Here is a 24,810-nt window from a genome sequence, read left to right as displayed (position 1 = left end):
ATAATGTAGTGATAAATTAATATAAGAATTGACTATAATGATATGACTCATAATGTAAATTTGCACGCCATAGATTGTACCACCATAACATTTTTGTACCATATCTTAGAGTGCCAGCACACTTCTAGGTATTTATTTATTTCTCTTGATATTTTATTCTCTAGACAACATAAAAAAACGGAATTTGGCAATGCCTCAAGTGCCACGACGGTTTTTATTTCGCACAGACTGACTGCGATGACAGCGATGCGCTACATTTTGAGGTGCGACTTTAAGTGTTAAAAAGTAACTGGTAAAAAATTAATTACATATTTCTTACGTACGTCGTAACAAATTAAGTCGGTCGTGTAACCGATAGCAATATTTTCCTTCAAAATTATTGAAATAAAAGATAATTTGTGTAAGAAATTTATTAAAAAATTAAGCTAATTTTTCAATGACTCTTTACTCTTCTGTATTTGTGTTAAGACATAAGCAGTGTCATCTTGTTCGGAATCGTGGAGTACTTGCTGTTTCTCCTTGTTCCTGGTGATTTCGTTGAGGAGTGGTTGTCTCTGTGAAATAATTTGAAATCTTAGACTTAGACTATTCTTTATAATATTGTCTTTGATTTACATAACCTTTACACATTTAAAGAAAAAACTGTTTAACCGGATTGAAATCAAAAAACACCCCAATTTCAATAGAGAAGACGGCCTAAAATTGTCAAACACCTGGGATCCAATAATATCCAAAGTAAAATCTCAAGAAAAACAATCCGCGAAATAAGTGGACACCGTGAGCCATTTCTGCCAAAACCCTCCATCTTTTAGTCGATATCAACTCCGGGGAAATAAATACAGATAAGGCAACTTTCTCTACAGCTGTGATACTTTTTGACATCCAACACCTTTTGACTTCAGTCACCGTGACCACGCCTGCTGTAAAGCACGCGAAACGTCGGATAAATTTAAAATTATGTTAAATAGTTGTAAATTTATAACATAACTTCAATCCGGTTAAACAGTTTTTTATTTATTCTTTATAGTTTAATTTTTTTTATGTCACATTGCCAGAAGGCTTTCAATTGGTACGCTCATTTCTTAAAGGACCCTAAGTCGAATTAATTTCATCGTTTGTTTTAACGGATTTGTTTTGTAAATGTTGAATAACATTAAATATTATATTTATTAAATATTTAATTGAATAAATCAAATAAATTTTGGATAACAACTAGTGTATATAATAAACACATAATCTACAGATATCGGCAAACTTCTTGAACATTAAACAAAAAGTGTTTAAAGTGGGTGACACAAACTTCAACTGATTTACCAATCACGTGATTGACACGTCACTCTCCCGCCGCTGCGCACCAAAAGTGATACCTAAAAATCGCTTCTGCGCAGGCAAGGACATTTGTTCGAGATGTTTGCCGGTATCTGTACACGAATTAGTATAAAAAACATCTTACACAATCGCATTTCTTGTCGCCCGTTGGAGATAGACCGTAGTCCCAAATGTCCGCACTTAGTGCTTCAGCTTGAGGTGTCATCCATTTCCTCATGTCACCCTTACGCCTCCGCCATCTTGGCTCCACGTTCTAGAACATTTGGCCTCTTATTTATATATCTAACTAGCTGGCTTGGCGAACATCGTACCGCCTAACAGTCGATTCTTTATTATTTTTTAAATACTTATTCTGCTATTCGGGACACCGGTCTAGCTAGTAAGATAAAAAAAGAAAGTTGATAAGACAACAAATACATTATGTCAAAAAATAAAAATTTACCTTCCCGGAACCCCTCCACTAACACTTGAACTTTATGATATGGTATTAAAGTTCAAATTGCCTTTAAATATTATTACGAATATTTTGTATTTTATGGGAATAGAATAGAAAAGTGTTGTTTTTAGACTTTTTCACTTAATTTTTTTTAAATTTTCTCTCCGTAAGAACCATCCTCGTACTTCAAGGAATATTATAAAAAAAAATCAGACAAATCGGTCGAGCCGTTTTCATGTTATGTCGTGACAACGGAAAACGGGTTTAATTTTTATATATATAGATTAATGTTAATGTCATTAGATGTAAGTACAGAGGATGGAAAAAGTATAAAGCAAGTGAAAACTTCAACGTAATCTTGACTGTACTTTAAATAAAACAAGCAATACAAATATATTTTGACAAGTGAATAAAAGGATCTTTACGATTCTCTAGGGGGCTCAACTGCCCTTCCCTGGAGACGCCCTTGGTGTGATATGCCTTAATTCTCTCTTATTTACGAGAGAATTGTGTGTTGAGGGATTTGGAAAGAAATGCAAAAATTAAAAATATGAGAAGTCAGTATTTACAAGAAAGAAAGAAAGTAAATCATCTGTGGGGACTGGAGTTGGGGCTGAAAATATTTACGTGCCTAAATTGCCTTCTTAGGACTCATTTTGAGAAAATCCTCAGAATTTTGTACAACGATCTCAAATTTTATTTAATAATACACCCTCACGCACTGCCCTGCGATTCTGTAACTCACTTTTCGAACTCACACAGCGGTTTTCGCCGCGGCGGTCGCTCTCAAATCAGTCGTGAAGCAGTCATTTTATGATTTGGCATTCTGATAAACAATAAACTACAAGCTCCCACCTTTTCAATCGCAAAGCTGCACTCATGGTAGCAACTGGCACAACTCGAAATACGATTATTGCTTTTGAAATTCTGTTTACATAGACACAATAAATTTTCCATTGCGAGGCAATTGTTGCGAGCGAGGGAATGTTTAGACGAAGAAACTTTTTTATATTCTTTCGATAGTCGTACCTTCGAGACAAGAAACTCCATCAAAATGGGCCTTTATACGTCACGACCAGTCTCGCGATATCACGAATCGTGACACTTTCGTGTACGTATACGTATGATGACATTTTTGACAGATTTGTATAATTTAACACGCCAATATTATTTTCTTCTTTTATCAAAAAGTATATTAAGAAATCCAATATGAGGGGCCTCATAGCCTATTCTTATTAAGTCTTATTGAGTGGCAGCTAGGTGAGGGGTACCGGGTTCGATTCCCGGTTCGAGGGTAAGTTTTAATTTAATTTAAATTTGTTCTCGGCCTTTGGGAGGGTTGTGCGGTACCGGGCGAGTGCCTAAACCGTACATGGAGGACATGGTCGAATTTCTAAGGCAAGCACGAATTATAAAAATCTCATACTTGACGCTGGCTAATGCACAAACCGTGCCAGAGCCATAAAAAAAAATCCTTATGTGATTAACTGACCTGACTGTCTCTACTGCTGAAACATTTCTTCGTGTTCTGGAACTTTCCTCGAAATTTTTCCTCCGTTTTACATTTATTTATCATTTGCATTACTGCATCCCGTAAGAGTATACATGGCAAAATAATAAACATTATCACGTTTAATATGAACTCCATTGGCCTGAAATAGAGTTAATTTAAAAATCTCCGTTTCAGCGGGATTACAACGTGAGCTGTGAGAGAGAGAGAGGTGAGATTCAGAAAAAGAGTCTAAGCTCTCTCCCGTATGTCAAAGTGGCAACGGCCCCACTAAAGTGGATGCCCATGGGCGGCGAACACTGGCAGTTTTGTGCGTCCCGTAGGCTCGTTTCTCCCCCTATTTTATATATAATAAAAATCTAGCGATTCGGCTTATATATGTTAACGTAAAATTGTAAACACCGTTAGATTGTAATCTATCTCGCGAGATTATAAACTGTCGAAAGATTGTGAACCTCAACGAACTGCTTACAATTTAACGTATTATTATTCGGTAGATTGTACTACACTAACTTAGTTATCATTCAAACTTCTTTGGTCAATTACAGATTAATTTTACCTCCCAACAATTTCATATAACTACCGAATAATACTACATACCGAATAGTACTATATTTCTCAGTGCCGGATTAGGCCAGCGCGGGGCCTGTAGCAAATTCTGCCTATGGGCCCTTGGTTTGCTATAGGTTTTTAAGTTAAGGGTATTTAATAAAACAAAACTGTTTCAAATAAACTATTCTGGGTTTAATATGGGCAAATTTAGAGATAACACTATCAATATCGACTTCTTCAAGCAAATCATTCTCTATATTGAACAAAGTGAGATGATTAAGACGTTCTTGGCCCATCGAGTTCCTTAATTCATTTTTAATACCATTTAATATTGAAAAAAAAAACGCTCGCCACTAAATTAATACTTTTTTTATTACGGTCAGACAGGCGTTGGAGCGCGGGGCCCCTAAATTCGGGGGGCCCGTAGCATTTGCTACTCTTGCTATATGGCTAATCCGGCACTGATATTTCTGTATACTTGCAACGAATTGTTATAATTAAAGCATAGGTACAATAGGCACATCATTATACTACTAAGAATATTGTAAATACTGTATAAGTATTGTATATATGAATACTATTATAATAAACTTTACCCTCGTCACTTCTAAAAAAAAATATGTTTTACCATTACACCTAGGGAACAATGAAAATGTTTAGAACTGGCCAGTTAGAAACATTGCTAATGAAAACTTTTTGAATTTCAATTTTAGAACTCTTTGGTAACGTAATGTATTGGTATGTTATTTAAAGCTGGCGGCTTCAACACATTTACACTTTGTGCTTGTGTAGTGTCTGTGAATAAGCGCGAGGATGTCAAACTGAAATACAATCACAAATACATCATGAAAAGACTGTCCGTCTCTCTCGCGCTCGGTCAAGCTTATGAGTATAAAAGAGACAGTTATTGTTTTGCTTTTGCTACTGTTTATGTTGATCTTCACTGTACATGTTGATCTTTTTTCAAACATTACCAGGACAATCTCGTGAAATGGTGCACAATGTTTTTGATTATTTTAAGCATCTTAATAAAAACAGTTTAATGAAAAAATGTTATATTTAATTTGACATCAGATGCGACTGGAGTTTTTAAGAGAAGTATTGAAAGAATAGTTAGTGAAGTAAAAGTGAAGTGTGTTGAGCTAGATGGAGTTTATGTCGAAAAATGAAAAATTATTTACACAAACTACTCTTTTACGTTCTTGGTCGGGCTTAGGACTTTTGGATCCACCCTCGTATGCACATAATATTTATATGAATTTGACACATTTTCATTTATTTTACAACCCACCCAACCTTACTAAAACCAGAGTAGACTAAAATATATAGCTTGGCAAAAAAGTCATATTTTTAAACGTACTGTATAGTGAAATTAAAAATGCATTAGTGTGAGTACTGTGAACGCGCCAGCTTTCGATAACCGACCTATAACGATAAATGTAAATAGAAATCATAAGGCCGAAAAGAAGAGTTACAACTCTGTTTAATAAACATACTTGCTGACAAGACGCACTGTTCTCTTCTTGGTGTCTGGATGAACAGGCCACCCCTCCTTATCATAAACCACAGGTCGGCCTCTCAAAGAACTTTCATAGTACTGGTCAAGCTTTCGTGGTATCTTTAGGATACACTCCATTCCCATTAAGCCAACACATGGCAGGATTATCCCAATACAAGCCTTTAATAACCCTGAAAAGAAGCTATTGTCTATTGTCTTTGATACACGCGAGTTTCAATAAAACCTCTTTGATGAACCATTTTTTTAACTCGCTCACAGTCTTAAGAACAAAAATATCAATCTTTCTTCTTTTACAAATCTTTTACCTCGAGGGTCTTGTAAATAAATAAAAGGCTGTACCGTGTCTGTTACCATGGTAACCGTATATTTGACATCACATCGTTACCATGGTGACAAAAAAGTAAATCTATTATAACTCACCAAACATAAATAATAAAAGTAAAACGCCAATAACGATGATAAACATGTTAATTGTCACATCATCGGGATAGCAGGTCGAACGCACGCGTCTTTTCCCTTCATGAGGAGAAAAACCAGCTGCTAAAACATCCACATCAGACATATCACGGCATATTAATTTTGGATCATCACCTGAGAGTATATATACCAAAAATTAATTCATAAGAATCAGACAATAATTGCTTTAAATAAAGTTACTAATAATTTCTGGTACTAATGTCAAATACAAATTTTAATGTTAATTTATCTAAAACATCTTTTACATTTTAAATTCACTTCCCACTCTATGTCGCTGTAATAAAAAATATGCACAAAAATTTAAATTGGTCTCTTTTCATTAAACTTTTTTATCGTCTAACTAAAAGGTATTTTTTGATTAAGTTATCAATAAAGATATAAAGCATATAAAATTGCAAGTACTTCTAATTAATCAAAATAGAGTCTTGGGTTAATACGTGTATAGCATTTAAAATTGAAAGAAGTAACTACACGTGTGTCAGGACGTAATATAATTTGACCGCTTTGATAGTTATAAAAGTGAGTTCCGGAACCTCTGTAGTACTGAAGACATTATTAATAATGTTTGCTCTGAGGACAATATTAATGTTTGTTAAATTAAACTTATATTACCTAAACAAACGCAATCACAGTGCCAAACGCAAAAACAGCGATCGTTCTTTTTAATAGCTACATCTCTTGTTGCGACCGCTACTCCATCTCCATTGAGCAATGCAACTAAAATTTAATAACAAATGATAAATTCAGTGGCGGATTAAAGTGGCGCATAAAAAAATAAAAATAAAAAAATATATCTAAAAATTTAAAAAAAAATTAGGAGTGGACTACCTTTAACATTTAGGGGGATGAAAAATAGATGTTGTTCTATTCTCAGTTATACCCAATATGCACACAAAATTTCATGAGAATCGGTCAAGCCGTTTCGGAGGAGTTTTACCACACACACCGCGACACGAGAATTTTATATATTAGATATATTCCAACTTTCAATTACTTAATAATTGGCTGGAATCGACTCTTACAAAATCCCATTTCTAATAACATCTAACAACGATATTGGAATCGGAATCGTTAATGCAGTAAGGCCGTTTCTCCACCGCTCCGGTCCGGCAAACGTTAATGACCGATCCGATTTAGAAACTCACAACAGTACTTACGTACTTCTCCACTACTCCGGCATCCGGTTTTTAACGATCCGATAACTTGCTAGATCGGAACGCGGTGTTTTATCGGTCTAAGTATATCCAAGTATCCAAGAGGTTATAAATTATTATTCACAGGTTTATTTATAGTTTCTTTAATTTGAAAGAATCTGGATAACATGGACCAAACCAAATTATTTTGCTATTTATTTATATTTTTATACCATAGTATTAGTGAACTATTTATTAAGTAGATTATAATATTTTAAGATATAGAATATAAAAAAAGTAATAAACTTGCCAGGGCAATAAAATATTCAGAATTTAGAATGTTTTATTAATAAAATAAAGAATATGGGTTTTAGTTAATATAAGTGTTGCATGACAAATATACAAGTATCGATTATTGTCGGATCGGATAATATAGTGGAGAAGCGCAATCCGGCCTTCCGATCTTTTTCTCATGACTCATTCCGGTATCCGACGCCGGACAGGAGCAGTGGAGAAAGGGCCTTACGGTGGACCTTTGTTACAGAAACAATTTAATTTCTTACTTGAACAACGATAGTCGTCGTGAGATATCTCTAAGGGTAGTTCCATAATAAAGATATTTGTATGCATCGGTGGGATTAAAGTGTTGTTAGTATAAGATGACTCTTCAAATCCTTCTGCAATGCGCGGCGTGCATTCACGGGGTACGACACTTAAAAAATATAATTAAAAAGAATTATTATGAAATCTTATCAAACATATCATCACTTATTCAATTAATTTTTAACAAAATTATTATCTTTTTTTAACTGTTTTAAACATGTACCACGTAATAATTGTTTTCTAGTTACCCACAACACAGGGCCTCCCTAGTGTGGGGACTAGCGATATTTGAATTTTGTCATAAATAAAGTTTTTATTATTATTATTATATATAGAAAATACACACAAAAGGGTAACACATCGAAGCTTCTTGTATGTTAAGTGTATAGTTATTTTTAATATTTAAAACAGAAAATCTAGGCAAAGAATTATATCTTACAAATTATGTGAAGAGGAAAAATTACATAAGTTTATTTAAAAAAAAATTGCTATTGAAATATCGGAGTCTAATCTTATAATTGCATCAACAACAAAACAGCGTTAAAACTACTTTAAGTCCTTAACTTGTGAATTGATGCGTAATTTTCTACGCTATGCATAACTCAAAATTGCGACACTTGTCAACTGTCAAACGTCAAGCATTTGACAGCTAACTTGACTCAAATTTTTTGTCAATGTGATTTAATTTTCATTTGTTATTTTTGTATTAAAATATCAATTTACATACAATTAGGGATACCAGTAAAAATACCTGAAAAAAGCCGGAGCTAGTCCTGTATTTGTCACTTGCAGGTTGACGACAGATCGCACATCACGCGTGTCAGATACAATAGATGTCAATCTTGCCGAAGACCTATAATTTTGTTACCGTTGGAATTTAATATTTTTATTAAATAAAAAGTTTATACGTAAGTGAAGTATTTAGTAGCCTATCGTTATATAAATAAAGACCAGTGTTGGCCTAGTGGCTTCATCGTGCGACTCTCATCCCTGAGGTCGTAGGTTCGAGCCCCGGCTGTGCACCAATGTACTTTCTGCATTTAACATTCGCTCAAACCGTGAAGGAAAACATTGTGAGGAAACCGGCTTGCCTTAGATCCACAGAAGGCTGATCCTACCAACCTATTAGACCTATTTACTTGCCTATTAGATTGACATATGATCATGAAATAGATACAGAAATCTGAGGCCTAGACCTAAAAAGGTTGTAGCACCACAGATTTTTTTTATAATTAAGACTAAATTACTTAATGTTAACAGTCGCAAGAACTCTTGAATAGTATAGTATACTAGCGGATCCAACAGACGTCCTGTACGCGCGTCTTACATACAAAAAATATCTAATAATGTAAAATGTAAATCATTCTCAACTCCACTTGAACACACAAAACATTTCATCAAAATCTGTCCATCCGTTTAGGAGTTCAATTACAAACACATGCACAGAAGATTTATATATATACCAGCTGTTTATTTGCTGTATAGATAAATAACCTATAGTCGTATTTTTAATTAGACGAAGTCATCTGACGTTTACGTGTTGTCAGTTTTTAATGAAATAAAAATAGTGTTGTGACAAAGTAAAAACCCCTGAATTAATGACCGGTGATGGCACTAGTCGCCGCGCCGCGCTTTGTAATAAGACGTCAAAAAACTGATTGTAGATACATAGTACTAGTACCTAACTTATATCAGAGCACTTTTATACAATTTTGAAATAGAAATAATATTCTTTTATAGTTTGAAATGATTAACTATTCACACTCATTGTTCATTCATCTGATTGAACAAGAACTGAACGAATCACTATTACTTTAAATATGGCAACATTATTTTACAAAGTGACATTAGCTACTGTCAGTTGGCTTCGTCTAATTAAAAATACCACTATAGATACCGACTGCGCCATCTGTCGGGCTGATTTGTGAATCTAAACCATCCAGGGCGATACCCAAACGCATACAAAGAAATCCATTCAAATCGGTCCAGCCGTTTAATAGGAGTTCAGTGATATACACACGTGCAATAGAATTATATATTTAAGATGTAGATCCTCAATTACTGTCTTGCCTTCATTTATTATTTTTATATATTTGTAAAACTTAAAATTGGTACTCGATGTACCTAGAGGAAAAATCCTGTGTACATTACATTAGTTATAAATAAAAGAGAACATTTCCATTTGTTTAACGTTACGCCTAAAAAAATATATTCCATTTGATTGTTTAATTATAAAATTTAAAATTATTCCGACATGAAATAATTTTCGCGTTTCAATCGAAAACCTCCACTAACACGTGGTATTCTGGTATATAAATGTACCATTTGTTACGCCATTTTTTTTTAAACTACTTTACAACTTAGAAACACTATACATAATATAAAAAGCGTAAATTGCTAGCAGTTTTGATTATGCTACGCTTTATGAAATACCTTAGATACCATCTGTATCTATCAGCTTTCTTCGTAGCTATCTAACACCCGTCATAGATTGTGATGATTTGTACCATCGCACCGTATGTGGGTAAAAAATCTTTTGGCGTAAGATGTTATTGGGACTTCTTTGTTGAGAATTAGACTACAAATTTAACACAATACAAACCCTGGAATAATAAGTTTGTTCTCATCTGCTTTAACTTCCAAATCCATTTGCGTGCAATGACCGGTTTTTAGTGGTAATTTCATAAATCCATCATCTCCATGCTGCATTATGTTGAGATCCGCCATATTGCCAAGCATCAATGTTCTAGCGGTTTCTATAACCACGTGACGCTAAAAATATTTTCATGAAAGCAATATACAACGAAAAAGGCTCAATCAAAATTATAAAATCACCAACCTTAATCTAAAATAAATAATACAAACTAACAAAATAAACTAAAACCAAAAAGCTAGTGTTCATGAATGGCGATGATTACAAATCTATATATATATATAATGAAAATGGTCTTCGTTTGAGGCTCAATCACGCCTAAACCACTGATCGTATCGACATGAAACTACCACCATTCGATGCGAAATTTTTCCTAGATGGTTTATGGCTATTTATTTTATGGCGAATTCTAACGTTCCTTCATTTTTTTATTGCTGTTTTACTATTATGAAAATTTATCCATACGGACTTCACCGCGGAAAAATTCGGGGAGGCTTCCTAGAACCTCTAAACGTCAACATCTGTTAAAAACTCGATTTTCGAAATATTTCAATTTTCTTAGCGGGAAGTTAAAAAGAAGAATAATAAAAATATGAAAAAAAAAAAAATAATGAAACATAAAATTTATTTTAATTCGTCCAGCAAAGCGGGCGCGAAACGGCTAGTCTAAATATATAAAAATAAAACCCGTTTTACGTTGTCACGACATAACATGAAAACGGCTTGACCGATTTGTCTAATTTTTTTTTATAATATACCTTGAAGTACGAGGATGGTTCTTACGGAGAAAAATAAAAAAAAATTGAGTGAAAAAGTCTAAGAACAACACTTTTCTATATTCCCATACAAAATATTCGTAATAATACTTAAAAGTCAATTTGAACTTTAATACCATAGCATAAAGTTCAAGTATTAGTGGAGGGGTTCCGGGAAGGTAAATTTTTATTTTTTGACATAATGTATTTGTTGTCTTATAAATTTTTTTTTATCTTACTAGCTAGACCGGTGTCCCGAATAGCAGAATAAGTATTTTAAACAAATAAAGAATCGAATGTTAGGCGGTACGATGTTCGCCAGGCCAGCTAGTGTAAAATAAATACAAGAACAACAAAAGTCACAGTAGAGCAGGAGAAAATTGCTTATGGATGGTGTGTTAAATTACCTGTTTCCTCTTAATATCTGTGAGATTCAAGTCTCTCAAACCTTCTTGTTTTGATTTGACAACAATAACATCACTGATTGGCACTATTATGAATTCACCATTATTATCTGTAATATCAACAATTTTTTTACAGACGCTGGGATAAAAGGAAGAGTATCGGATGAGTCTGGTCATCAATACACTGGTAGTTCGACGTATTCCCATCGGGAGTTGATAGGGGCGATTATTTGCGATAGCTTTTATAATAATGAAACAACGGTGGACGTTGACTAACTTTAATTCATAATAATAATAATAATAAGTCATTTAATCATTTAGGTACAATTTGTACTCTTATGCATGTCAACTCCCCATCTTACAGCGGCACTAGTGCCCACACATTGTCATCGTCTATAAATTCCCGAACAGTGTAATATCCTCCCTTTGTTAGGGTTTTCTTGATGCAAAGCTTAAACTCATGTATCGGAAGTTTGGTTACACGGTCCGGAATCTTGTTAAATATCTGTATACATTTCCCCATAAATGAGTGAGCAGTTTTATGAAGTCTGAAAGCTGGAAAATCAAGTCTATTCCTACTTCTTGTGTTTAAATTGTGACAGTCACTGCGCTTTATAAATTTATTAATGTTTTTATAAACGTACATAATATTTTCATACACATATTGGGAGGCAACTGTTAAAATACCAATCTCTTTAAATAATTCTCTTAGCGAGTCACGCGGTTTTAATTTGTATATAGCGCGTATTGCTCTTTTTTGTAAAACAAAAATATCTTGAATATCGGCCGCTGAGCCCCACAACAATATACCATATGTCATAACACTATGGAAGTAACTGAAGTATACAAGCCTCGCCGTTTCGACATCAGACATCCATCTAATCTTTCTTATCGCAAAAGCAGCCGAACTAAGTCTTGCCGATAGATTTGTAATATGGGGCTTCCATTGCAAACGAGAATCTAGAGTGATCCCTAAAAATACAGTTGAATCAACACATTGAATTATTTCCTCATTAATATTAATGTTTGTACTGACCTGTTTTACGTTAGGCAAAGAAAATCTAATACATTTTGTTTTATTAGAATTTAGTAACAAGTTATTATAAGTAAACCAACACATAACTCGGGAAAGGGCATCATTTACCTCGTCAAAATTTATTGCGTTCCTACTGATTTTAAAAATAAGAGATGTATCATCTGCAAATAATACCGTTTCACATAAGTTATTTATATAAAATGGCAGGTCATTTATGTAGATAAGAAAGAGCAACGGCCCCAATATCGACCCCTGAGGCACACCCATGAGAATAGGAGCTCCTAAAGACTCTGCTTTATTTATAACCACTTTTTGTAATCGGTCACTCAAGTATGAATTTATTATTTTTATTGAGTTTGCTGAGACGCCATAATACTGTAATTTTCCCAATAATGTTTTATGCTCTACACAGTCAAAAGCCTTGGACAGGTCACAGAAGACAGCTAAAGCATCCTGTTTATTTTCCGAGGCATCGAATATTTGCTTCATGAGCTCCACACCCGCATCCGTACTACATCTACCCTTAGTAAAACCGAATTGTCTATCATGAAATAGTTTATTTAATCTAAAATGTGAAAGCAATTGATTATGAATAATTTTTTCAAATATTTTACTTAGAGTTGGTAAAATTGATATAGGGCGGAAATTCGTGGGGTCCGATTTGTCTCCAGACTTAAATAAAGGAATAATTTTACTATATTTCATGAGATTGGGAAAAACCCCATCATCGATACATCTATTAAAAATAATCGTTAGATAAGGAGAAATATTTCCAATTATTGGTGCTATTACAGCTACTGATATGCCCCATAGATCTTCTGTTTTCTTCTTATTCAACGATCTAAATGCCTTTACAATAGAATCCGTGTTAATTTTATGAAAATCGAATGCACTACTATTTTTATTTGTGCTAGACGTTAAAAGTGAAAGCGCGAATTGCGTAGATGAATTCAGTTTACTAGTGATTCTTGCAGGGATTTCAGAGAAAAAGGACTCCATAGCATTTGCGACCGCTGCATCTTTTTTTATAATTTTGCCATTAATATTAATTTCAAAAGAGCTATCTTTAAATGAAGTTTTACCAGTTTCTTGATTAATAATGTTCCAAGTGGTCTTAATTTTATTGTCCGATTTTTTTATTTTATTACTCAAATAATTTGCCTTTGCTATATTACAAACTTTTTTAAATATTTTTGAATAATTTCTGACATAGTTTATAAGCGACTGCTCAGTAGAAATAGACTTTTCATAATATAGATCATACAATTTTCTTCTACTAACGTAAATACCTGGTGTGGCCCAGTCACAGAATTTCATTTTAGAGTTTAAAGAAACAGTTTTTTGTTTAAATATGCTAGCAAATTCTATGCTTATTTTGAAAAAATATTATCCAAGCAGGTAGCTGATAGGGGGGTAATCCTAGTTGGTTCAAAGAAAGAATATTGTAGATTGAACGACCCAAATAAATTAGTAAATCTACTTGTATATGTACTAGAAACTAAAATATTTAAATTGAAATCCCCACAGACAACCATCTTTTTGTTATTTTTACTTATAATATTAAGAACATTTTCCATAGAAGACTCAAACAGATCATAGCTTCCAGAAGGGGGTCTGTATACACACACAATTATAAATTGTTCAAATTCCACACAAGAAATTTCTATCGTTTGTTCAATGGAATGTTTTATTATGTCTAATCTTTCTTTATATTTGATATTGTTTTGTAACATTATTAATGACCCACCTCTAATTGCACATTCCCTAGTAAATGCACTAACAATTTTATAATTTTCAATACAATCTAATAATTCATTTTTTTTTAACCAATGCTCTGTGAGACATAATACATGGATATTCTGACTGTTTAAAAACAAAGAGATTTCTAGATTCTTTCCAGAAAAACCTTGTATATTCTGGTGTACTATTTTAAGGTTGCTAGAGGCCTTCTCTGTTGTCTTATTATTTAATTTAAATATTTAATTTGGGACAAGCATTTATGTGCATCATAGTTAGATTGCTCAATAGGGGCAACTATTTCATGACTAATTTGCTCCAAGGGAGCACTGTCGGAACTCTGCTGCTGTATAAAGGCATTGTCTAACCTAATAATAGAAGACTGCTCAAATAAAGCAGATTTAGCAGCCAAGTTCTTGGCTGAAGTTAGTAAATAAAAGCTTAGCGTTACTGCTAATTGTTTTTTACCAAATTTAGATAGAAACAATCAATCCTTTCTTAAAAAAAAGCTGTTGTCAACAAATGACAATTTATTTATGTCAATTATATTTATTTTGTTTGAATAATACGATAAACTATCCAATGTCACATTTAATTTGTATCTTAAATTATTTTCCTTCTGCGTCAAACTCTTACTATAGGGAAATGTAAACATTACAATGTTTTTAACTTCAACACTTTGAAGATGGTCAAATAGTTTTGTTATAGATTTTTTATTTGCATTCTCCCTATTTCCTATAATAATTATTAAATTGTCATTTTCTCTAAACTTAAATTTTAATATTTTTTCAGACATTTCATTTAAAGAAATGCCAGGCATACAATAATTACTTACACTTTGCCCCATCTGGTTCATCGAAATGTATCCCAAATCTTTTCCCACTTCATCGCTAAACATAACATAATTACTGTTTGTTTTTAAAGAAACATTTTCTTTTTTGTTAACATCATTATTGAGGCTAAGCTGTTCAGAGATTGACGGCTCACACACTGACATAGACCATTCAAGTTGTTCCAAGGCAACCAGGCCTGGTGCGAGGGAATCCACCAGGTTAGTATTATTCAGGTGGTGATTGAGGTTCAGTGTGTATTCCCTCATGCTCCTCTTAGAAGACAATGCATTATATTTATGTGTAATGTTTGCCAGAGACACTTGTAAGCACTTTATTTTATCATTTAATAATAATATATTACATTCATACATTTCTTGATTTTCCTTAATTTGTTTGGAATATGATTCTATCTTGTCAATTAATGCTATATGCTGTTTTTTATTTTTTAAGCCATTTAAATAGCTTTTTTGTATCTTAATTAAACATTTTGTCTTTTTGATAATTTTATTGTGTTTAAAGTATTTCCTAATTTTTTTCCTGCTGCATTCAATACTCCTACCAGCTTCTATCTTGCTTGTGTCACTTAATGAGTAATTTAATGAGACAGCAGGATTTATATTGTATACTGCAGACATCATATTTGGAGCACTACTGACTAATTCCTCAAAAAGACTGTGGTTTTGAGAGGTAGTCCAATTTAACTTATCTGTTTCCAACTGACTTATGCAATTGTTTGCTTCTTGTAGTTGTTTTTCCAATTCAGCAATGTGCGTGAGGGTCTGCTCATACTCACTATTGCATTGGTCAAACCTGTCTATTATATACTGCAATTTATTCCTCTCATCGATAATATTTAAATTTTGAGTATGCAAATCAGCCATTTCTTTCTTTAACTTTATGTTGTTTTCAAGGACATCCAACATTTCTTTTTCACTGTCATCCCGTTCTTTAAGCAATTGCTCAACCAACTCCTTGGAGACCTTCAATTCCTGCAGAACCCGTTGGTATTCCTCCTGGTGAGCTAAGGCCTTAATTCAATGACAATCATACATAGACCCACAAAGTAGTCCTTTGCTAGGTGAGGGGTACCGGGTTCGATTCCCGGTTCGAGGTCAAGTTTTAATTTAATTTAAATTTGTTCTCGGCCTTTGGGAGGGTTGTGCGGTACCGGGCGAGTGCCTAAACCGTACATGGAGGACATGGTCGAATTTCTAAAAAAGGCAAGCACGATTTATAAAAATCCTATACTTGACGCTGGCTAATGCACAAACCGTGCCAGAGCCATAAAAAAAAAAGTAGTCCTTTTGTTTATAACGAACTAGATGTCGCTAGTAGTACATAAACATTATTTTGATACATATTTAACAGCTTTTCAGCCCTTTTTTTCAGTATTCCCGAAAAAAATACAGTGTAAAATCTTTATAATTCAGTATAACTTAAATTTGTTTGGTTTAACACAAAACCCATACATTAATCCATACTTTATAACACAACAGCCATTGTCTATTACGAAGAAATATTTTCATATTTATACATCAACAACATACTGTGCAATTGTTTTTATAATCAGCTTACAAAACTAAGAAATGAGGTGCCGAAATTTCTAAAGGTACGTACAGACTATATAACATAACATGTTATACAACATTGCTATACAACATGTTTCAGATAATGTGGACACTGAATGTTATAAAACATGTTATAATAACATGTTATTGATATGTATGCTAGGACGAACCCAGCATCTACGTTTTTTAGTTTTTATTTTGTTATTTAAAATGGTTATATAACATTGTTATACTGCATTGTTATTCTAATGTGTACAGTATAGTTTTATGTTATAATGTTGAATAACAAGGTTACATAATGTGGACGTGTTATAAAACACAAGTTATATAATATGTTACATAGTCTGTACGCACCCTTAAAAAGACACCCGAGGTCATAACAGCCTTCTCGCCTTTGTTATTGTTAATTACATTAACACGTGTGCCATTATTCTTAGATTACATTGCCTATCATAGCAATACACGTCAGACAAAGTTATGTGTTTCGAATAATTTACCTATTGATTGTAATAAAATTAAAAATTATTGTATTTTTTTTAATTTGGTTATTTTTCTCTTCTGTCCGTATAACGAAAAAAAATGCTCGGTCCATTGAAATTTGTTTTAAAGAGTTTACACTTTATCAAAAAAATATTGTTTTTATTATTAATTTTTACCGATAATTATATACACAGCGTATCATCACCTCACTTTATAAAACAATTAAATATTTGATTAAAATTAATTTTTTCATGCGTTTTTGACTTAATTTGAACAAAACTAAACATGATAACTAAAAAGTGGTTAACGCTGGAATGGATTAATATTTAAAGTACCATAACACCATTTATTATTTATATTATACACGATGGTATCTCGTGCTCTCGAAACAGTAATATTTATTTATTTATTTACACTTCGTTGCAAATAAAAGAAACACAATACATAAAAATTATAAGGGATGCAACGGGCGGCCTTATCGCTATTAAGCGATCTCTTCCAGGCAACCCTAGTTAAAGAGAAAAACTTAGAACAAAAGAAACATGATGCGTGCGAGAAGTGCAGAACCAAATGTTATATAAAATATATATATATATATAGAACCTTAATCTAAAGTAATACAAAAAAAATATTAATAACAGACTAAAAACTTAAAAGTAATCTTACAAATTCATGAACAGCGAATAGTGATGCATATGTTCTTTAACCATAATAACGTATTTAAATTTGTCACTTACTAATATTTATATCTTTTGGAAGTATATTTTCTCGCGCATAGTTTAATGGTAGGACCAAACACAGGCCACCGGAAGGCAAATCGAAATCTTCTCTTTTCACGACATCCTTGGTAAGAAAACGTACACTCATATCTTGATTTTTCCATAAAGGATCTAAAGTGCTAACACTGAAACAAATGTTTTATTATACAAGTACCACTCTCATTTGTAAAATAGACTTTTGACATAGGGGAGTCATAAGCTTTGGTCTGGTGATCATGACCAGCGGTATGCGTTGCCGGACACTCAATCATATGAAAAACGTCGAGAATGTTCTCTTGTTCCGTCGCAGTATGCGTCGGCGGCGAGGGACAAGCGCGGTGAAGTGGGGAGGTGTACTGCCGCACAGCGCGGCGTCATTCTCGGTTCAACGCTGCGGTATGCGGTGTGCGTCACGGGTGTGCGTCACTGCGTCAATATGGAATTTACAGAAAAAATTATCATGTTCACGTCTACCTTGGTAGCCGCGGCAAAATCAACTGACCACCTCTCCGCAGGGACGCTAAATGCTGCGTCGTGACGCTGCGTTGCGGCGCATACCGCAGCGTTGTGCGTCATGATCACCAGACCAAAGCATTAGATAGAATGAATGTGACTCTGAATTTGAGATTCTCGGGATTTTTTTTTTATAGATCAGGGGGCTAACGGGCAGGAGGCTCCGCCCGTTTTAGTGATACCGCCGCCCATGGACACTCTCAATGCTAGAGGGCTCGCGAGTGTGTTACCGGCCTCTCAAGAATTGGTACGCTTCTTGAAGGACCCTAAGTCGAATTGGGTCGGAAATACTTCAGTGGGCAGTTGGTTCCACAAAGTGGTGGTGCGCGGCAAAAACTGTCTTGAAAAACGCTCAGTTGTGGGTTTTAAGCTTCAAATCAGGGCGTGTATTCGATTTTTATATCTACGTGCGAAAAGCGACGAAGAAAAACACGCAGAAAGAAAGACCGATTGGAAAATAGCAGTGTATTCCAGTGGTAGTGTTGGCCTAGTGGCTTCAGCGTGCGACTCTCATACCTGAGGTCGTAGGTTCGATCCCGGGCTGTGCACCAATGGACTTTCTAAGTGCGCATTTAACATTTGCTCGAACGGTGAAGGAAAACATCGTGAGGAAACCGACATGTCTTAGACCCAAAAAGTCACCTACTTGACTATTAGATTTCAAAATGATCATGAAACAGATTCAGAAATCTGAGGCAAAGACCTGAAGAGGTTGTAGCGCCACTGATTTATTTATTTTTACACGCTTTATATTAGCTTCACCTGTATGTATGTATGTAACCGACTCCTTCGGACTCGATTTTGACCCACTTTTAACGGACAGATTTAATTCAAACTTTGCGCACCTGTCAAAGATCGATGACAATGCAATAATCCGAAAAAAAAAATTTTTTTTAACTAAAAATAAAAAATAAATAATAGTTAAAAAAAACTAAAAAACAGGCTTTTAAAGCACATCAAAATAAAAAGTGAAAAATAATTCCTAATTTAGGCTGAAAATGGTAATGAACAAAAAATACTGGTATTATTGTGAAAAAGCGTGGGGCGCTCTGTGCCATATTTTTCGTCTATCGAGCAATTAGTTTTTTAAAACTATTATTTATTTTTTATTAATTCACAACCATTAGTTACTCGTCAGCTGCTGCACTCCAAGTGTGGTGGAAGTGCTTTCATCAATTGATAATTTAAAATTACCTTGCGATTTCGCGTTTAGTCAAATCATTCCACATTATCTTCCCTTCCAGTGTCATCTTCTCATAAACTTCTATTTGAGATTTGTACCAAAGTTCAGCATTACCAATTTCATATAAAACATATTGATTGTCGTGTGTATTATTTCTTTTGTTTTTCCCAATTCGATTCGGTTCTGCGGCGTCTTGAGACAATCTTTTGTTTTTATCAGGTATCAAAGACTGGTGTTCGGTATTTTCAAAATATGACATTTGGGCACTGTCATCTAAAATAAAGTATATTTTTTAGAAGTAGGCGTTCTTTAGGCGCATGAGGGTAAAATTGTTACGGAACGTCACGAAGATGTGCAGCGTTTTTTGACGTGACAACGTCTTATAATTCGATGGAGCCGGCTGCACGCACGAAAAAACATGACTCATGCGGCGTTATCTCGCTCTGAGGCGTTCCATTTAAGGCTAGAAGTGCAAGCGAGAGCGCCGAGCGACAAAGAGGCACAATCGGCCTCCGCGTTCGACAGCGTTCTTTCGTTAAAAATTGACATAATTGTATTTATGCGTATCAATTCAATTGTGATTTTCATTTACAAATTTTATTCAAATTTTATTACATTATCAAACAAATAAAATTAAAATTTTCTTTTGAAAAATACAACCATTCCATCAGTATTTTCTTATGACGTTGTCACGTTCAACTATCGTCAGTAAACCGACTTTAGAGACAACTAATTTTTATCTTTAATAAAGATGTGCTAGTATAATATTGTTTTTTTTTTTTTTTTTTTTATGTAATAGGAGGCAAACGGGCAGGAGGCTCACCTGATGATAAGTGATACCGCCGCCCATGGACACTCACAATGCCAGAAGGCTCGCAAGTGCGTTGCCGGCCTTTCAAGAATTGGTACGATATTTTCTTGAAGGACCCTAAGTCGAATTGGTTCGGAAATACTTCTTATTGTGGTGCAATATATTCATATTTGAACACCGATGGTGTTTTTAAAACATATCAATATCATTTTTTTATTAATAACCAAATAACCATTTTTTTGTAATAATAATCTCTCATCTTCAAAGCAGCGTTCGTTTGACAATGAAATTTATAAATATTTCGGTTTATATACAACTTTTTTTTTTAATGAACAGGAGGTAAACGGCAGAAGGCCCATCTGACGTTAAGTGATATCACCGCCCATGGACACTCTCAATGAGAGCAGCCAGAGGGTTCGCAAGTGTGTTGCCGGCCTTTTAAGAATTGGTACGCTCTTTTCTTGAAGGACTCTAAGTCGAATTGGTTCGGAAATACTTCAGAGAGCAGCTGCTTTTAGTCCGGTAGAGATAGCATTACTAAACGTGATTTTGAATCAATAACTGTTATTTACGTTGCATACTTGAATCTCTATGTAAAATTACCTGAGAAGGCACTTGTATCCATATGATAGATATCACTATTATCTAGACTGTCATACTTTGTAGACGTTTTGTCCTCGGATAATTTCTTGTGGAGTAAATGCTGCAAATCAAAACTCATCATTTTCCTTTGTTCATGCAAAGACTGATCGAACAGAAATACGGATCTAGTGAGTGGACTAGAGATGAGACATCAAGACATCATATGCACTTCAATTCATTGGGGTGACAAAAAACTGAGCTAACTATAGGTATATAATTGAGTAAAAATTGAACCGGTTTCAGTGTGGTTCGTAGTTGTGGTTGTGGCTTCAGTGACTTTCACCCTGAGGTTGTAGGATCGATCCCCGGCTGTGCACCAATGGACTTTCTTTCTATGTGCGCATTTCAACATTAGCTCGAACAGTGAAGGAAAACATCGTGAGGAAACCGACATGTCTTAGACCCAAAAAGGCGACGGCGCGTGTCAGGCACAGGAGGCTGTTCACCTACTTATACTTATACTCGGAACAAACGCAGGCTGCAATTTCCCGTACTAGACTATCTAAAGTTAGTAGTTCTTTTTTGGGAAAAGGGATCTCTTATTTAATAAAATCCTAGAGGCTCTTTTATCTCTGCCTTTTAATAAATTTAAGAAATGTATTAAAGAAAAGCTCTGTAAAAAGGCTTACTATAAAGTTAACGATTATTAGTTGATAAAAGGGCTACTTCTAATTAATTTGCGATATTTGTTTTAAATAAAGTGTTGTTTGATGATTTGCTATTTTAAAAGAGTACCGAGAGTTTTTTACTCTGTCTTCTTTGCCGATGAGTAGAGATGCCTACAGATTCAAATTTAATGACGTGGAATAAGTGATACCTGTATCTTATGTTCAATAATAAACATATTTTATTTATATTTATTTTTTTAATTGCCTATTAGATTGAAAACTGATCATGAAACAGTTTCAGAAATCTGAGGCCCAGACCTAAAGAGGTTGTAGCGCCACTGATTTATTTTATAAATTGAAAGAAAGCGCGAATATATCCGTGAGTTAATTATTTACTAGTCTCTCTGTGAACACGATTGCTAAAGCTAAATGTGTTTCTATAAATCAAAGACAAAATTAATTTAGATTTCACGAGATTAGACTTACACTTCGACTTTCCTTTTGAATATTAGAACCAAATACTCCCGTTACTATCTGAAACCATAGAAAAAATCTTTTACTTTTCCGGCAAATACCGCAGCCAAAACTAAATTTAGTAGATCTAGAGGTTACCTCCTACAATCTCATTTTACCTCTTTATTTGTGAAGTTGGAAGGTAATCTTGGGGGTAAACGCTCTCAGCCTTCAATCTCGGCGCGGAAATCATCAACCAACCATATAATAATTAAGCCTCATTTATTCCTTGAAAAATTTACAAAAAGTTACAAAATATACACACACACACACACACACACACAAAATACACACATTCATATAAACATATCATACATATCATATACATACATATATATTTTTTTTTGTTTTTCCAAGGACCTCTTATTGAGTATAGGCCTCCTCCAATTGACTCCATCTCTCTCTGCATTTTTCTCCCAATTCTTTCCACCAACTTTCTTTTCACCGACCAACCATATGTCACACAATAATTCTTTCAATCAACAGAACGCTAACAAAAAATTTGAATAATATTGTACTTACTTCCAATCTCCGAATTTTATACAATTGAGAAGGGTTTTCTCTCCGTAGACGTAATATGTATGGGTTTAAGAGCCTTATGCGTTTATTGTGAGCGTCTAATACGTGTTCAATTGGTATGAATTCATCACCCGTGGTTTTCTGAAATGAATAATCTCATCAAACGATTTCTTTTTCAGAAGGATCACCTGATGTTAAGTGATACCCATGGATTCTCTCAATGTTAGAGGGCTCGCAAGTGCGTTGACGGCCTTTTAAGAATTGGTTTTCTCTTTTCTTGATGGATCCTAAGTCGAATTGGTTCGGAAATACTTCAGTGGGCAGCTGGTTCCACATAGTGGTGGTCCGCATTAAAAACTGCCTTGAAAAACGCTCAGTTGTGCAACGACGGACGTCGATATGATTCGGATGGAAAAAAGTTTCAAGTGGTTAAAGTTTCTCCGAGAATCACTCGTCAAATTACACAATCATGGAGGAATCATCATTAATTTGACGAACGATTAAACGCCAATTCACATACCAATCTATGGATATTGGATACCAATATCGATAGACTTGGCTGCATTTTACGGCTGTTCCCTAATCAGATAAAAATTTATCAGATAGCAGCTCGTTTATCAGATAAAAATAAAGTGAAAATTTCTAGAGCACGCCTGGATTGTACGTAATTTTAGTTATACACTCGCTGCTACAACCATTTACAGTCAATGCTGCTGATCGGTAACAATTACTTTGATTGACTTTAGGCGGGGTTCAGAGAGATGTGTAACGCTGTGAGACAAGAATAAATACATAAATCTAAGCAAAAGATTAGCGAAAACTAAATACTGTTAAAATCTGTTAAAACTACATCGAGGGGACCACTCATATTTGGTTGTAAAAACCGATAGTCGTAACAGCCGATGACGTTGTTATTAAGATAATACAATATAATTCAGCCGGGACCTTTGATTTTGGTCAATATAACCTGGTATGTTTTTCTAAAAGATGTCGTCGTAAATGGTTTTGACTGTATTTCAGACGTTTGCGGTGGATGTTTCTACGGTTGCATGGTGCATGGGCAGTATTGGCCCAGTGGCTTATCGTGCGACTCTCATCCCTAGGCTGAAGTATCCGGCTGTGCACCAATGGCATCTGGCTTGACCATGAAGAAGAACATCGCGGGGAGACCGGCCTAAGACCCAAAAGTCAGGCACAGAAGGCTGCTCATCTACTTGACTATTAGAAAAAAACAAATAATTACGAAATCGCAGAACTAAAAGGTTAGCCCCACTTGTTGTTTTTGGTTATTATCTATGGTTGATCCAGATAATACAACTAAACACTTACTGATGGAATATAACACAGTTTCACGGTCACAGCGAGTTTCTTTTTACAATTACGGAGTATATTGTGCTTCAAAATTTCTTCACGTTGAAATCTTATGTGTTCATTATCGGGAGAGGAGATAACTTCCTTAAAAAAGCGAATAAATGCAATAGAAATCTATAAAAATTACGTGGTGTGCAGACTGGCGGTTTTGTTTTGGTCGCTATACATATTAGAGAAGAAGATTTTTATATGTTACTAGATGACCCCGTGAACTTTGTTTCACCAACATCTATTTGTGTCAAAACTTTAAAAAAAACCCAAAGAGATCGGACCTCATACAGCAAACTACATTCTAATACTATGAAACACATATTTCTGAAAGAATATACAAATAAATCACAACCAAGTGACAATTTTTTATTTCTAAAAAACGTCCAATTTCCCAACTAAGAAAGTGTTTTTATTGTAAAATTCAGTTGTAGTTTTTAGAATTTTTCTTTGATTGTTATTTACGTTTCCCATCGTATAAACCTTCCGTGACCTTCCACAAATATTTCAAGATCAAAATTAGCCAAATCGGTCCAGCCGTTCTCGAGTTTTAGCGAGACTAACGAACAGCAATTCATTTTTATACATATAGAAGAAGAAGATAGAAGATAGAAGATGTTAAATATGTTTGAAATGGTTTGTGAAACTGCTGTCTGCTACAAACCGGCCCATGTATAGTTTTTTAGAAATTGTCTGTATTAGTAATTACAAAAAAGTGTGTATTAAATAATTATAAAAAAAAAAAAATCTAAATGATATATTCATTTAGGTTCACTTATGAACGTCAATAAAGAAATACATATGAAATGCTAAATGCTTCTAATTTAACATTTACGGCCATTTCTCAAATCAAGGGCGTAGAACGGACGAGAAGAACTG

General features: G+C 34.3%; 1 protein-coding gene across 1 annotated transcript in view; it reads right to left on the bottom strand.

The window, feature by feature from the left end:
• Window positions 1–395: 395 nt before the first annotated feature.
• Window positions 396–24,810, bottom strand: part of LOC125061892 — a 25,001-nt gene continuing 586 nt past the window's right edge. Inside the window, exons 2-17 of the mRNA XM_047667529.1 lie at window positions 23,902–24,027; window positions 22,576–22,713; window positions 22,027–22,074; window positions 20,894–20,993; window positions 19,491–19,752; window positions 17,763–17,929; window positions 11,375–11,481; window positions 10,162–10,331; window positions 8,311–8,412; window positions 7,520–7,668; window positions 6,436–6,540; window positions 5,767–5,937; window positions 5,324–5,516; window positions 3,258–3,417; window positions 1,454–1,582; window positions 396–554 (exon numbers count right to left, since the gene is read on the bottom strand). Coding sequence (XP_047523485.1) covers window positions 426–554; window positions 1,454–1,582; window positions 3,258–3,417; window positions 5,324–5,516; window positions 5,767–5,937; window positions 6,436–6,540; window positions 7,520–7,668; window positions 8,311–8,412; window positions 10,162–10,331; window positions 11,375–11,481; window positions 17,763–17,929; window positions 19,491–19,752; window positions 20,894–20,915 — 1,866 coding nt within the window. The 5' untranslated portion in view covers window positions 20,916–20,993; window positions 22,027–22,074; window positions 22,576–22,713; window positions 23,902–24,027 and the 3' untranslated portion in view covers window positions 396–425. The remainder of the gene's footprint in view (window positions 555–1,453; window positions 1,583–3,257; window positions 3,418–5,323; window positions 5,517–5,766; window positions 5,938–6,435; window positions 6,541–7,519; window positions 7,669–8,310; window positions 8,413–10,161; window positions 10,332–11,374; window positions 11,482–17,762; window positions 17,930–19,490; window positions 19,753–20,893; window positions 20,994–22,026; window positions 22,075–22,575; window positions 22,714–23,901; window positions 24,028–24,810) is intronic.

The sequence above is a fragment of the Pieris napi genome, chromosome 24, assembly GCF_905475465.1.
Source record: "Pieris napi chromosome 24, ilPieNapi1.2, whole genome shotgun sequence".
NCBI classification, from domain to species: domain Eukaryota; kingdom Metazoa; phylum Arthropoda; class Insecta; order Lepidoptera; family Pieridae; genus Pieris; species Pieris napi.
This window is presented reverse-complemented; position numbering and strand designations above follow the sequence as displayed.